Source organism: Parasteatoda tepidariorum, chromosome 6, assembly GCF_043381705.1.
Source record: "Parasteatoda tepidariorum isolate YZ-2023 chromosome 6, CAS_Ptep_4.0, whole genome shotgun sequence".
Lineage (NCBI taxonomy): Eukaryota > Metazoa > Arthropoda > Arachnida > Araneae > Theridiidae > Parasteatoda > Parasteatoda tepidariorum.
Genome location: NC_092209.1, coordinates 51,483,353 through 51,496,580, shown reverse-complemented (window position 1 = coordinate 51,496,580; position 13,228 = coordinate 51,483,353). Strand labels below are relative to the sequence as shown.

Below are 13,228 nucleotides of genomic sequence, written 5' to 3'. Positions count from 1 at the left end.
TCTTAAATTTGGCGATCTTTGAAGAAAGGAAAGTGGTTTAACCGGTTCTATTTAGTAACAAGCTTTGCTTTGTGTATTTATGAGGAAGGGAAAATCTCTTCAGCACGCTTCACAACCGGATTTTGAACACATTCAGTGCAAATCTGTGGCTTTTATGAGGAAAATATTTACGTTTTGTCTCGGTTAACAGTTAACTTACTACGTCACAAAATGAAAATTTGCTAGTTGTCCATTTTGAATTGATGCGTTGCTTATATTGTAATGTGTATACTACACCGTTCGATAAATTCAGCAAAGCATAAAGAATTTAATTTTTAATAAAAATTTAGATTTCTGAATAGACAAATGTTAATTCATTGTAAATCATCGAAAAACCATATCACACAAATACCTCTTACAATATATACACAGTTTATAAATATCAAATATTTTTGGTATAAACTACCATGTTACATTTTATTTCATTCATGCCTCAAACTGTTGTTACGCGACTAGTGATTGTGATGTACTGGATGTTGGACGCTGGTGGGGATGGCTCAGAGTCTGTACTGTGACCTGCATGAGATCTGTCTGCCTGTACAACTGGAATTAAAGGCTCCAGTAGAAGTATTGCACCAGGAGTAGATTGTAATGTAAGAGATTCTTCTGAAGTTACTGGTGAAGATTCTAGTGATGATTGTCTGTCAACCACTTGCACGTTCCAGCTACGATTTCTCCATCTTCTCCAAATCATGATATGATATCTAACAAAAAAAAAAAAAATAATATTTATCGTTTTTATTCCGTTAAAAGGAGATTCCCAATAGCAGATGAAATTGTTGTTACAGCGAACTTTTCCAGATAAGCAAATACACATATTTATTTAGTGTTAAAAAATGCAATGAAAAGTTTCAAAAACGTTATCAATAACAAGTTGCCAAAAGTTATGCAAAGTTTTTGCGAGAATTAAGAAAAAATGAAAATGCAATAGCTTTTGACGTCATTGTCAATATGAAATGTTGTTTTTAATAATAAGCTGTTGATAAGGAAAATTAAAGGTCAACAAAAAGCGAATTCTTTTGCAGTGTGAAGCAAAAATCCTGAAAATAGCAAAAAAAAAATTTTGTAAGAAAGAAATAAAGTTTCTCTTTAGTTACCCACGCATGTTTGCTTCAATATGCATAAAAAGATTGTAAGATGGAATGAGGATAAAATTATGTTCGTTTTTTTTCCCCAGTATAAAAATGTCTTCCATTTTGTCCTTATATGCATAACATTGCTCATTTAATTAGCATTAAAGCATATTTACCTCAATTTTTTTTGTCGCAATAGCAAAATGCTAGCAATATTTAACTCGTCATTAACATAGAAATTTTCTAAAGTTAGTTCCGGTTTTAAGAAGCTTTGTTTGCTCTTGGTTATCCGAAATAAATCGAATTGGAGTTCGTATCTTATTTTTTTGATAATTAAAAAAAATTTCTCGTTATTTTATTTCTTCTTAAAACAAGACAGAAAACTAAAAATATAAAATATTTTTTCCATATGAAAAAAAGTTTTTAAAGAAAGAGTTAAAAACATTTTTAATTATTATAGTTTTTACCGTGCGCATAAGACAATCCATGTGAAATAGGCAAAAATTAGGAATATCGCCAGTATCACTAGGGCAACTGTTTCCACTGTTGAGTTTTTCACCTTGAAATAATACACAGCACCTTCAATGCATAACCAAAAAGTGGCAACGCCTAATGGAGTTAGAAATAGGCAGCATGTACAGTCTCCTGCCAAGTTTCTTCTGTCATTCTGAGTATCTTCTTGTTTCCACCATTCCCAGCAACTCTAATAATAAATATTTTCAAATTAAATAACTGGCTGTGTAGCCTTGTCTATAAAGAATCGTCGCATAAGACAATCCATGTGAAATAGGCAAAAATTAGGAATATCGCAATCGACTCCGCTAAGATCCACCGTGTACATGCGATATACGAGCTTGTAAAATCTGTAGAATCGGAAGTCCTGTGATCCGTTGCTGAGCAGCACCATAGGTACATGGATCTCGAGAAAACTTCCTTCCCCTTCAGATCTATGTCTAAATTGGGGAGAGAAAGTGACCTCACGAATAAATGGTGCTGCCATCTATCAATGGAGTTCTGAGCTAATTCGAATTTTCATCATTGTAGTGCTCTCTTTCTAAATGAAAGGCGCACTTTTTTCACGTAATTGGCAAGCGGTCAATGGCTGGAGAGTTTGGCTTGTACAACTGTCATTCAAAATAACAAATTAAATAGCTTCCAAAAACGATGAAATGTGACTCAGTTTTAATTTTTTAAAAATATACTTATAAGCCTTTGGATGAATTGTGAGAGAAAAAAATATAATACTGCATAACTTTAGTACTAATGATCAGATTTTCACGAACAAAGTGCTGATTTTCAAGGTTCAAAAGATTTATCTCAAATATGTTAATTAAATAGTGTCAACTGTTGATTTAGTCACGGAATCAGACACAAAAAAGTTCTTTTTCAGAATAGACATTCTTTTCGACAGATTTAGAGTTTTGACCATTAAAATATGGGAAGGGGTTAACCACAATCAGAAAAATAAGATCACAATAACTTGGGAGAGCGGTCAAAAGTTTGGTCCCCTGAATGTTCGCTTTATTTTTTTTACGTATTTTGCCTAATTTTTAAGCGTATCAAAATGTTTTTGCGTGCAATTATAAAATTTTTTTATCCGAGGAAAATTCCATGTAACGAAAATTTTTTATAATTATTTATTATTATTTTATTTATTATTATAATGGTAGATAAATTTTGAACGATATAATATTCAATGACAAAATCCGAAAAAACAACTGGAATAGTTTTTGGAAAATATAAGTTTAAACCTACAAACTTTTTTGAAATTTCATAACTATCGAACTGTTCGCAAAAATTTCGACGAGGTTTTGATTAGATATTGTTGTTGTCACATTATTTGAAGTGATGTTAACTTTTGTACACTTTATGATTTAAAAATTTTTCCTACATTTTTAAATAAAACAATAAGGAAAAACAAATGATTGTCACGAATTATTTTTTACATGGATAAACAAATTTAATAATTGTGTGCAATAACTTTTCCATTCACTAAAAAATTCCCGAGATGAGGCGAAACAAAAGGAAATCATTATTAAGGTGGTGCCCAATATTTTGACCACTCTCCTGGTCAAACTATTGGGATAATTTTTTTTCTTCAAAATGGCAGATACTGAGATGGAATACTTAGTGACTCAGGGGAAAGAAAGTTTGCCTTCAGATGAGGTGAGCCTGGGTTCGAATTTCAGTGGTGGCTGGTGGGTATGAATTTTGCTCCCGCTCGCACTGACTACAGTGCTGGCTTAAAATATCCTCAGTGGTAGCGGATCATGGATTAGAATCCCCTTGCCGTCGGGCTAACCATGGGATATTTTCGTGGTTTTCCTCTCCATGTAGCACAAAAGCAGATTAGTTCCATCAAAAAACTTGTCTCAATGTTTACTTGATCCAGGAGTTCCCCTGTCTTCTGGGTTGGGTCCAAAATTACAAGGCTATGGAGTTGAGCATTGATAGACGTAAGCTAAAGATTGGGTCAGTTGTTCAACACCGGTAATAAAATAAAATGGCGGTTGCTGGTACCACCCATCCATGTTTTAATGGTCAAGAATCCAATTCCGTCGATAAAAAGGGAAATTTATTCAGTGTAAATACGTTTCTGTGTCTAATTTTGTAAATTAATCAGTAGTTAGCACTGATTAATTAGCACAGTTGAGGTCAACCCTTTGAATCATGAAGATTTTATAACCGTCGTTGAACAGCTGACCCAATTTTTGGGTTTACAGTTCTTGTTTTTCGGGTTACCTGGCTACCAGTGTTCAACTCCGTAGCGTTGTAATTTTGGACCCAACCCAGAAGACAGGGGAACTCCTGGATCAAGTATTGGGAGAAATTTGCCTTCATGGAAGACTTTTTGTTGGAACTAACCCGCATTTACGTTACATGGAGAGGAAGACCCCGAGACCCCCCCACGGTTAGCCTGACGACTAGGGGACCCATGATCTGTTTATCACTGAGGATATTTCACGTCAGCACTGTGGTCGGTGCAAGCCGGATGCGGAATTCATATCGGCCAACCCGGTTCAATTCATTGGAAGGCGAACGCTCTATCCCCTGAGCCATCGCGGCTCTGAACCATTAAGATTGGCCTAGTACGTGAAAATCCGATCACCAGAGCAAAAAATTATTAATTATTTAGACAGAGATTTTTTTAGTTGTTCATTACGCAAGTTTTCTTACCGCCTTCTCCCATAATATTTTGCATACTAATATTAAATGCTGTGAAATAATCTGAAAAATGCTTGAAGTGCTTGTTTTTTTCTTAATAAAAAGAGAATTTTCTTCTCTTCTAAAAGAGTTAGATTTAAACAATTGTTTTCTATACTTTAAAACTAATATATAAAGAAAGATATATTTTCGTTTGTATATAAAGTCTATGAGTTAAAAGGCTGATTTTAGTTTAGTTTTTTTTTTTATTAAAAGTCTTTTTCAGGAAGTAAATATCCATTTTCAGTCTTAAATGGAGTGATATTTCATTTCATATTTTGGATATTACTACGACCTTTTGAATTTCTCTTGTCCGATATTTTTATGCTTGGAATCTGATTCGAGTACGATTATTTAATTCTGATTCATGTTATGGCGTTCAATTGAAATTTTAGAGGGAGAACGACATACAGTTTGACAGGTGACGCATTAGGGAGCGTTGTCGTTGAGAAATACTGTGTTCAACTTTCCTCGTTGATTCTAAAACGCATGTCTCAGTTTTAAACCATATTTCATCGTCCCTATCAGCGTTTATTTCATTTCTACGATGCTTAAAATTGATATATAAACTGTTCTGATCCTATAACGCCATAAAAGATGAATTTTAAGACGTTTTCAGGGTTATGATGGGGAGCTGGTATGACATGGGCATACAAAAACATTTTCAGCGTTTACAAAAATGTAAGGATTGATGATATGATTATGTATAAAGCATTGTAAATTTTCAATTTTTGACATGATATAAACATAATGGGAAATAAGCGGATTTTGTATTTCTAAAAATACAGGAAACCTGCCATTTGGCCGTTGCATATGTACTTTCGAATAAATCTCGAAATAAATATTCTTTGCGAAATGTTATCAATAGATATTCTTCAAAAAATTGAAAAGTTTTATAATATTTAAAGCATTAAAGGGTAACTTTTTGAAAACTTTGATAACAAAGTGTGATAATAAGCTCAATATGTCTATTATTGAAACAAAAGGATTGGAAAAGCTGAAATTTTTATCAATAGTTTTTAGGAAAAAAAAAGAAGTCGAATGAAATTTACCTTTCTTGTTCTTCGAGTAGTAAAATGATGGTGGCAAAGTTCACACGCCTCATAATTCGTTGTTTCAAGCCACCTCTCCAAACAATTTCGATGGACGTATTCTATCGTACCTGATAAAAGAAAAATTCACATTGATCAGAAAATGAGTTAATAATTCATCACATTTTTTGTTTTACTAAAGAAAATCTTTATGTCTACCAAAAACTGACAGTATTGTGCTGTACGGTGGCTGGATTTTGAATCAAGGTAGGTAGGTACTTTATTTACGTCGCTTTAGAGCTTCACAATGGGCTATTGGTGATGGTCTGGGATACATCCCTGAGTATGATCCGAAGACTTGCTCATTTGTGAGGTCTCTTCCTCAATCTAGTCATAAATTTGATGAGGAAGAAAATTTTCTTCAGATCACTGTACTCATGGCAGTGCTTAGCGACCGACCACAGGACATTCGGAAACCACAGGAAAAACCACAGGACCACAGGACACAGGAAAAAACAATGCTAAGTTGTGCGATTTCTAAATTCAGAAGGTGATGGTATCATTCCTTTTAATCACATCAGACAGTGTTGCCCCGTTATCACGAGTCGTTACTCAACGATTACCTCCAATCATTTCATCAACAGCAGAAATGAATTTTCACGAGAATCAGGGTGCTTGTTTGCCTTGGGCTTGGGCAGATTCGATATTGATGTACATCTTTCGCGAAAACTTATGTAAGACAGCTGTGTTCTTTTGAAGTTTTTTTAGAACTTTTGCGAAAAACTTGATTAAGAATTTATGTTTTTGGTATTTATTGAAACAAATTAGCAATTCTTAGGTTAATATAACAGGTTAACATAAGAATAGTGTAAACGACGGCTATAAACAATTATCATGAAGAACAATAGCATTAAGGAAACAAGAAGCTATGCTGGTATGAAAGCGCTAGCAGTTTACCTTACTAGTTTGGCGTCAAATCCAAACCGGGAAAATTTCTTAATACTTGCTATTATAATATCATATTATAATGATGTGCTATTATAATGATGTGCTATTATAATGATTGTGCTATCATAATGATTGTAATGTCATATGTAGTAAATCAGTTTCATTTAGTTCTTTTTTTTTGTTTAAACTATTTAACTGTGTATAAAATAACGAATCCTTCTCTAACTGTGCTGATTTTTTTTTTTTAAATCAATTTTACCTACCTTTACATTTACAAGGTCTCAAGAGTCGTTCTCTACTCGGACCGCTATAACAAATCCTACACATCTGATTATTTTCTAAATTACCAACTTGCAGCACTACATCACTTGGCACTTTATCAGTGGTTAAAGTTTTTGCGCTGTTTCCATCTGAATTTGGGCAAAGAATTTCTTGCATTTTACACTTCGTTTCAAAATTTTGTCTAAATTTTCGACATTTTAAATGGTGTTCCGATGAGTGGAACTGCTTTGCATTTCTTTCTACGTTATGGTTTATATTGAGACTGATATTTGGAATTCGAAGTGTTAATCAATTTTAAAATTCTGCTTAAACTAGCCTTTGAAAATTCAAACTCTATGTGTTCATAATACACATAAAGAGTTAAAAAAATAGCGCACTTCGAAAGAGTTGTTAGAATGAAACAAAATTTTAGTTACGTAAGTACAAAATTGATATAAATAAATGATTAAAAAGTCAAAGAGAAATGATCAGTTATTGCAGGTATTAACCATTTACCAAATTAAAATTTGATTTTAATTCATCGTACTCTTTGTACATTTTTAACACTCTATTATACAGGGTGTTTATAAAGTCCCGGACCCATTCTGATGTTTAATAACTCATAAAATAATAAAGATAGATTAAGATTAATAACATAAATGGTTAGATAGACTCAAAAAGTTTCATAACCCTTGTCAATGAACTTCTAAGTGTGCCCCCTTCGTCGCACGGAAAATATCAAGTCGATAGTCAATTTCAAGGCAAGCAGGTAGCGGCAAGAATGTCGGCATCTACAGAGGCTATTGCGGTTGTAATTCTGGCTTTTTGGTCATCAATGTTCGACACGATCCTCCTGTAAACATTGTCCTTTATAAATCCTCAAAGAAAAATGTCCAGCGGCGTTATATCAGGTGAGCTGGGTGGCCAAGGAATTGGACCTCCTCACCCAATACATCTTCCTGGAAAATGGTCATTCAAAGAGCTACGAACGATGTTACCCCAATGAGGAAGTGCACCATCTTCTTGCAAAAAGACATGAGGCTGAAGCTCTTCTAGTTGTGGAAATACGAAGTTTTCCAACATGTCTAAGTATACGACTGATGAGACCGTCTTTTCTGTAAAAAAGAAAGGCCCAATGACTCGGTCGTGCATCAGTCCACACCACACATTAACCTTTGGGGAATCCCTTTGTGTCTCACGGTATTCATGGGGGTTTTCAGATCCCCATATATGCGCACATTATGGCGATTAACAATGCCAGAAACATGAAAGGATGCTTCGTCGGAGAACATTATGTGCTTCAGAAAATCAGCATCATCTTCTATTCTTCCTACCATATCTGTTGCAAACGCCATCCTTCTAGGCCTATCGTCCGGTTCCAAACCTTGAACAATTTGAACTTTGTATGCATGCAGTCTTAATTGTTTCTTAATAACCTTGTACAACGTCGAAATTGGCATATCCAATTCTCTTGCCGCTGATCGCACAGATCTTCTAGGATTGTCTAAAAATGTCTGTCTGACACGCTCAACGTCAAAATCACTTGTGCTCTCCGAGCGACGAATATTCTCCGTGCGACGAAGTGGGCACACGTGGAAGCTCATTGACAAGGGTCATGAAACTTTTTGAGTCTATCTAACCATTTATGTTATTAATTTTTTTTATCTTTATTATTTTATGAGTTATTAAATATCAAAATGGATCTGGGACTTTATAAACACCCTGTATTTCAGGTTCCGATTTCGTTTATAATTTTTCGCAGAAAAACAAAGTGTAACGTAGTTACTTAAGTTAGTTAGTGTAAAGTTAAATACTCAAAACAGGTGACGAAAGCAGCTATTATTTAATGCAGACAGATTCCATTGAAAACTATTTTTCTATTTTATTTGTGCCATATCAATGTGATGTTTATTTTATTTTACTGGACTTATCAGTGTTTTAAATACTACGAAGTAATTCGAAAAATTACCCTTTTCTTTCATTAAAATTTCCTCAAAAAATGCAATTATTTACTTGTACGCTTTCAGAAAAATTGGTTTCATATTGAAGCATAATATCGGTACCTTATATACCTTAATTTCGTGAATATTTGCTGTAACCTGAAAATATCTTAAATTGAACAATGTTTTACTTTCAGTTGAATCATAGTATCGTTTAATAAAGTTCAAGATAAATTACTATGCATGGTAATATGATTCAACTTAGCACTTTAGCAAGGTTGCAGCAAATGTTTACTGTTTATATTTCAACGCACCCTAGAATTTCTGAACGTATAGTTTTCGAGGAAGTTATAGCCTGATTAGTTATAGCCTACAAAGATATTCTATGTCCAAATCATTTAGAATTATCCAAAAATTGTAGTAATTTTCACACTCTTAACCGAGCAGGTAATAATAATATTGTATACGACATTTTTCATATTTATTAATTTTTTAATGTATATAGCTCGTTAAATTTAAAATTAAGTCTCTTTTACCTTTTGTAGGGCGGAGAAATTGGAACAAAAATTTTTGTCTAGAAAAGCCAGGAAAGTTATGGTCTGACCACAAAGAAATGGCATTCTTCATTTTTATGTTTACAAAATTTTCAGTGGTTAGTTTAAACCTCCGTAGTTTAAGAGATAAAAATTCCTAAAGTTTTAGTGTTTTATATTATTGTCTATAATAAGTGGAACTGTTTTTCCCTCAACGCTTCTAAAAGGGTTAAAGTTTCTATAACCTCAATTTAAAAAAAAATAATAAAAACCGTACATCCCGGTTTTGTTTGTAATACTTTACTATTTCTGTGAATAAAATCAGTGATAAATTGATTCCATTATTCAGCATTTGTTAACGAGTTTCTTTCTTAGCTTTCAAAGAACAATGATACGATAGCACTAAAGAGGAGACAATACAAGCTTTATCTCCTTCAATTCCTTATCTCTGTTAGCTCAAGGTTCATTCTTGGCGCTGCGACAGATAAATCAGGTACTCAGTTGACACCCAGTATCTGGTAGCGATCAGAACCTTCGTGGGTGTTAAATTTCCATAAGGGAACACGCCCCCTTCTTTAAATTTTCAAAAATGACCCAGGTCAACATGGGAACTCCCCCAAAAGCCAAAGAAGAAGCTATTAACAAACTTTTGGAAGAGACCGGCTTCGAAATTACCAACGAAAATGGACAGCGAAAATACTGCCCCAAGGACCCCACCGGTCCCCCACCCGCAAAAGGTAGTGAAGTGTTTGTGGGGAAACTACCTCGAGATGTTTTTGAAGATGAGTTGGTGCCACTGTTTGAAAGAGCCGGACCCATCTATGAAATGAGATTAATGATGGAATATGGGAACAATAATCGTGGTTTCGCTTTCGTAATGTATACTTGTCCTGAGGACGCTAAAAAGGCCATCGATGAGTTAGATAACTATGAAATTCGCAAGAGCAGATTCATCGGAGTTTGTAAGTCTGTCGACAATTGTCGGCTGTTTGTTGGGGGTATTCCCAAAATGAAGACTAAAGAAGAGATTCTCGACGAAATGAAAAAAATTACGGATTCCGTGTCAAAAGTTATCCTGTATAGCAGCATTGCAGATAAAACAAAAAACAGGGGTTTTGCTTTTGTTGAATATGAGAGTCACAAAGCAGCGGCTATGGCAAGAAGAAAACTAATACCCGGTAAAATACCCCTTTGGGGACATGACATAGCTGTGGATTGGGCTGAGCCGGAACCAGAAGTTGATGAAGAGACCATGTCTAAGGTAAAAATACTTCTTTCTTCAAACATCTCAGTCGGGCATTTTTAAAATTGATATATGTCAGTATAATATTATTAACAAATTGGCAATACTAATGTCTCTGCTGAAGTTTCTCTAATTTTTTTCCACTTATATAATAATGCATTTTATACTATGTTCTTGCGTTTGAACAATTATTTGTCTCTTAAAGCTGATGAAATATTTCTGGTAAAAATGAAAACAAAAATTGCTTCTCTTACAAAAGACATAACTGCAAATTCTCTATATTTATATAGTAATTTCTTAATAATATAAAATGCTCATGCATATCTTATTAATCAAATTCCATAAGCTACTTTTTTATAACCGTCGTTGAAAAGTCGACCCAATTTTGGTTTCATGATTGTTGATGTTCAACTCCGTATCCTTGTAATTTTGAACCCAATCCAGAAGACAATGGAACTCCCGAATCAAGTGTTGGGAGAACTTTGCTTTCGTGGAGGAGTTTTTGGTTAAATTAACCCGCATTTGCATTACATGGAGAGAGAAACCACGAAAACCTCCCACGATTAGCATGACGGCAAGGAGACTCTAACCCATGATCCGTTTACCACTGAGGATGCTTTACGTCCATACTGTGGTCGGTGCAAGCCGAATGCAGAATTCGTATCGACCAGCCATTGCTGGAATTCGAACCAGCTTCACCTCATTGGAAGGCGAATGCTCTATCCCCTGAGCCATCACGGCTCTATAAGTTAGTTTAAAATGTTACAAATTATACAACACTTTTAGTGAAGTACAAAGATGTAAAACGCTCTTGAATGTCTTGGCAGTAGTCGCACCACACAATATAAAATGAATTTTATTTATTTATGTAAAAATAGAAATGATTGAAGAAATATAATGGATTTATGTGATGGAAAAGCAATGGAATAGTAAAGATCTTACTTTTGATTGAAAACAAAAAAGAAAAATTTATTCTTGGTCCTTCTCAAATAAATAAATAAATAACCAAAATAAATAAATAAGTAAAATAAATAAATAAAATAAATAAAATAAATAAAATAAATAAAATAAATAAAATAAATAAATAAATAAAATAAATAAGTAAAATAAATAATAAATAAAAAAAATTAAAGTGGGAAAGGTTTCTGGTGTTAAGGCTGTAATGTTCCTTACACCATCTTTTCTTCTAAACTATAATGTGTAGTTACTTCGTAACGACTAACATGCTCTTTGTAATTTGCGATCAGAAATATGATCAGGATAGATATAGGAAAAATTAGTAAGTTTATAGGATTTTGCAAATTATACTACTCTCATACTTGTTTGACTCAAATGTTTAGAAACATAGTGTAGAGCTAAAGTTTTCGTAAAAGTAATTTCGAACTTGAAATAAAATGCTTGTTTAACTTTAAACAAGCAAACAAAAACTTCAAATACAAAAGTTTTAGCAAAAACAAGTATATCAACAAATAGCAGAATTTCACGTATGTGATAATACATAGGAAATCTAAAATAAGTTTATCCCTAGATTTAAAAAAATCTTTCTTTTGTATAATTTTGATCCAACAAATTGTTGTTAATCATTGAAATTTATCTAGACCCAGTTAACTAAATTCCTCCGTTGCTGATTCAATATGCATTACTAATCTTTGCAACGAATGTTTCCTTTATGCTTGTAATACGCAAGATAATCTTTTACTTAAAAAAAATGTTGAACATTTAATTCTTATTATCATATTTTATATAATACATCGCTTACATGCATTTTACGTTCTTATACTGAGAAAAAAGTATAGTGAAAATTGCCAGTATATGGTAAAGTTTACCGTGTTCCTAGCTCTATGGGGAAAGGCTCAGTAATTTTTAACGAAGCGCTTTGATAATGATTTTGGTAAAATTAACCAAATATGGTTTTATAATTTGTGATAAAATTTGGTAATTTTATAATGATGTCTTAGGACTTAGCATAAAAATCATTTATTCGGTTATATTAATTTTTCAGTTTTGTATTTTTGAGTAAATGTGTACTAATAAGAACTATAATTTTGAAAACCAGAATTTCCGGCAAACCATTACCACCTGAACGGAAAAATTACCAAATGAATGGTTTGAATACTGTGTATTTTTATTTTATTACTTTTTTTCCTAAAGAAATGTCATTAATCTTATTTTAGTCCATCAAATATTATACATTTTTATATATCTTTTACCTATATTTTTATATACTAAATCTATAAATACATCTAAGGAAATTTCAGATTATAATGAACTATAATAACTATTATAATGACTTTAACTATTATAATGAGCTTTAAAATAATAATATTTAAAAGAATTTATTTTTACATCAACGATATGATTTTAATAGTCACATTCAGGAAAAAATATTAAAAGAATGTCTTAATATTAGCAAATCTTACGAACATAATACATAAACCAAAACATTGGGATTCAAATTCGTTGAATATTTTTATTATTGAGATCACATTTTGTATAATATTTTTAGGGGAAAAAAACTGCTAGTGAAACTATCGTACTGTATAGTAATGATATTCTTGGTTAAAAAAAAAAAGCATAATTCTGCTTAAAAAACCAAAATATACGAAATTTAAACCATTCATTTGGTAATTTTACCAAAGATCATTACCAATGCTCCTCGGTACCAAGTTTGTGATGTTCCCATAGAGCCAGAAATACGATAAATTTTACAATATTCAGGATATTTTGAACAAACATTTTTTTCTTAGTGTTCGTTGTCCGTTATCTTAATGAATATCATCTTTAAATTGCTGGATAAATGTTTCAAGTTTTTAAATACTTCTTAAATTTTTTGGAATTTAAGTTTTCTTTCTAAGAGTTGTATGTTCTGTCTCTCAACAAATACAATTCTAACAATCAAACTTTCGAGTTTATTTGTAAAAATAAACTCCAATATGATATATTGACATATAAAAAA

The 13,228-nt window shown here is 32.7% G+C and overlaps 3 protein-coding genes across 3 annotated transcripts in view; 1 reads left to right on the top strand and 2 right to left on the bottom strand.

Annotated features, from left to right (window-relative positions):
• Positions 1 to 293: 293 nt before the first annotated feature.
• LOC107444457 (E3 ubiquitin-protein ligase MARCHF2) lies at positions 294 to 6,840 on the bottom strand. Its single transcript, XM_016058595.3, has 4 exons — positions 6,559 to 6,840; positions 5,369 to 5,478; positions 1,580 to 1,815; positions 294 to 743 (listed from the first exon to the last, which is right to left on the bottom strand). Exons 1-4 carry the CDS (start codon positions 6,731 to 6,733, stop codon positions 473 to 475), a joined length of 792 nt encoding a protein of 263 aa, XP_015914081.1. The 5' UTR covers positions 6,734 to 6,840; the 3' UTR covers positions 294 to 472.
• An 867-nt stretch (positions 6,841 to 7,707) lies between these two features.
• On the bottom strand, positions 7,708 to 8,160 carry LOC139425820 (uncharacterized). Its single transcript, XM_071181789.1, has one exon. It carries the CDS (start codon positions 8,158 to 8,160, stop codon positions 7,708 to 7,710), a length of 453 nt encoding a protein of 150 aa, XP_071037890.1.
• Positions 8,161 to 9,459: 1,299 nt separating this feature from the next.
• LOC107444460 (RNA-binding protein 47) overlaps positions 9,460 to 13,228 on the top strand; it is a 27,993-nt gene continuing 24,224 nt past the window's right edge. The window contains exon 1 of the mRNA XM_016058604.4: positions 9,460 to 10,290. Coding sequence (XP_015914090.1) covers positions 9,619 to 10,290 — 672 coding nt within the window. The 5' untranslated portion in view covers positions 9,460 to 9,618. The remainder of the gene's footprint in view (positions 10,291 to 13,228) is intronic.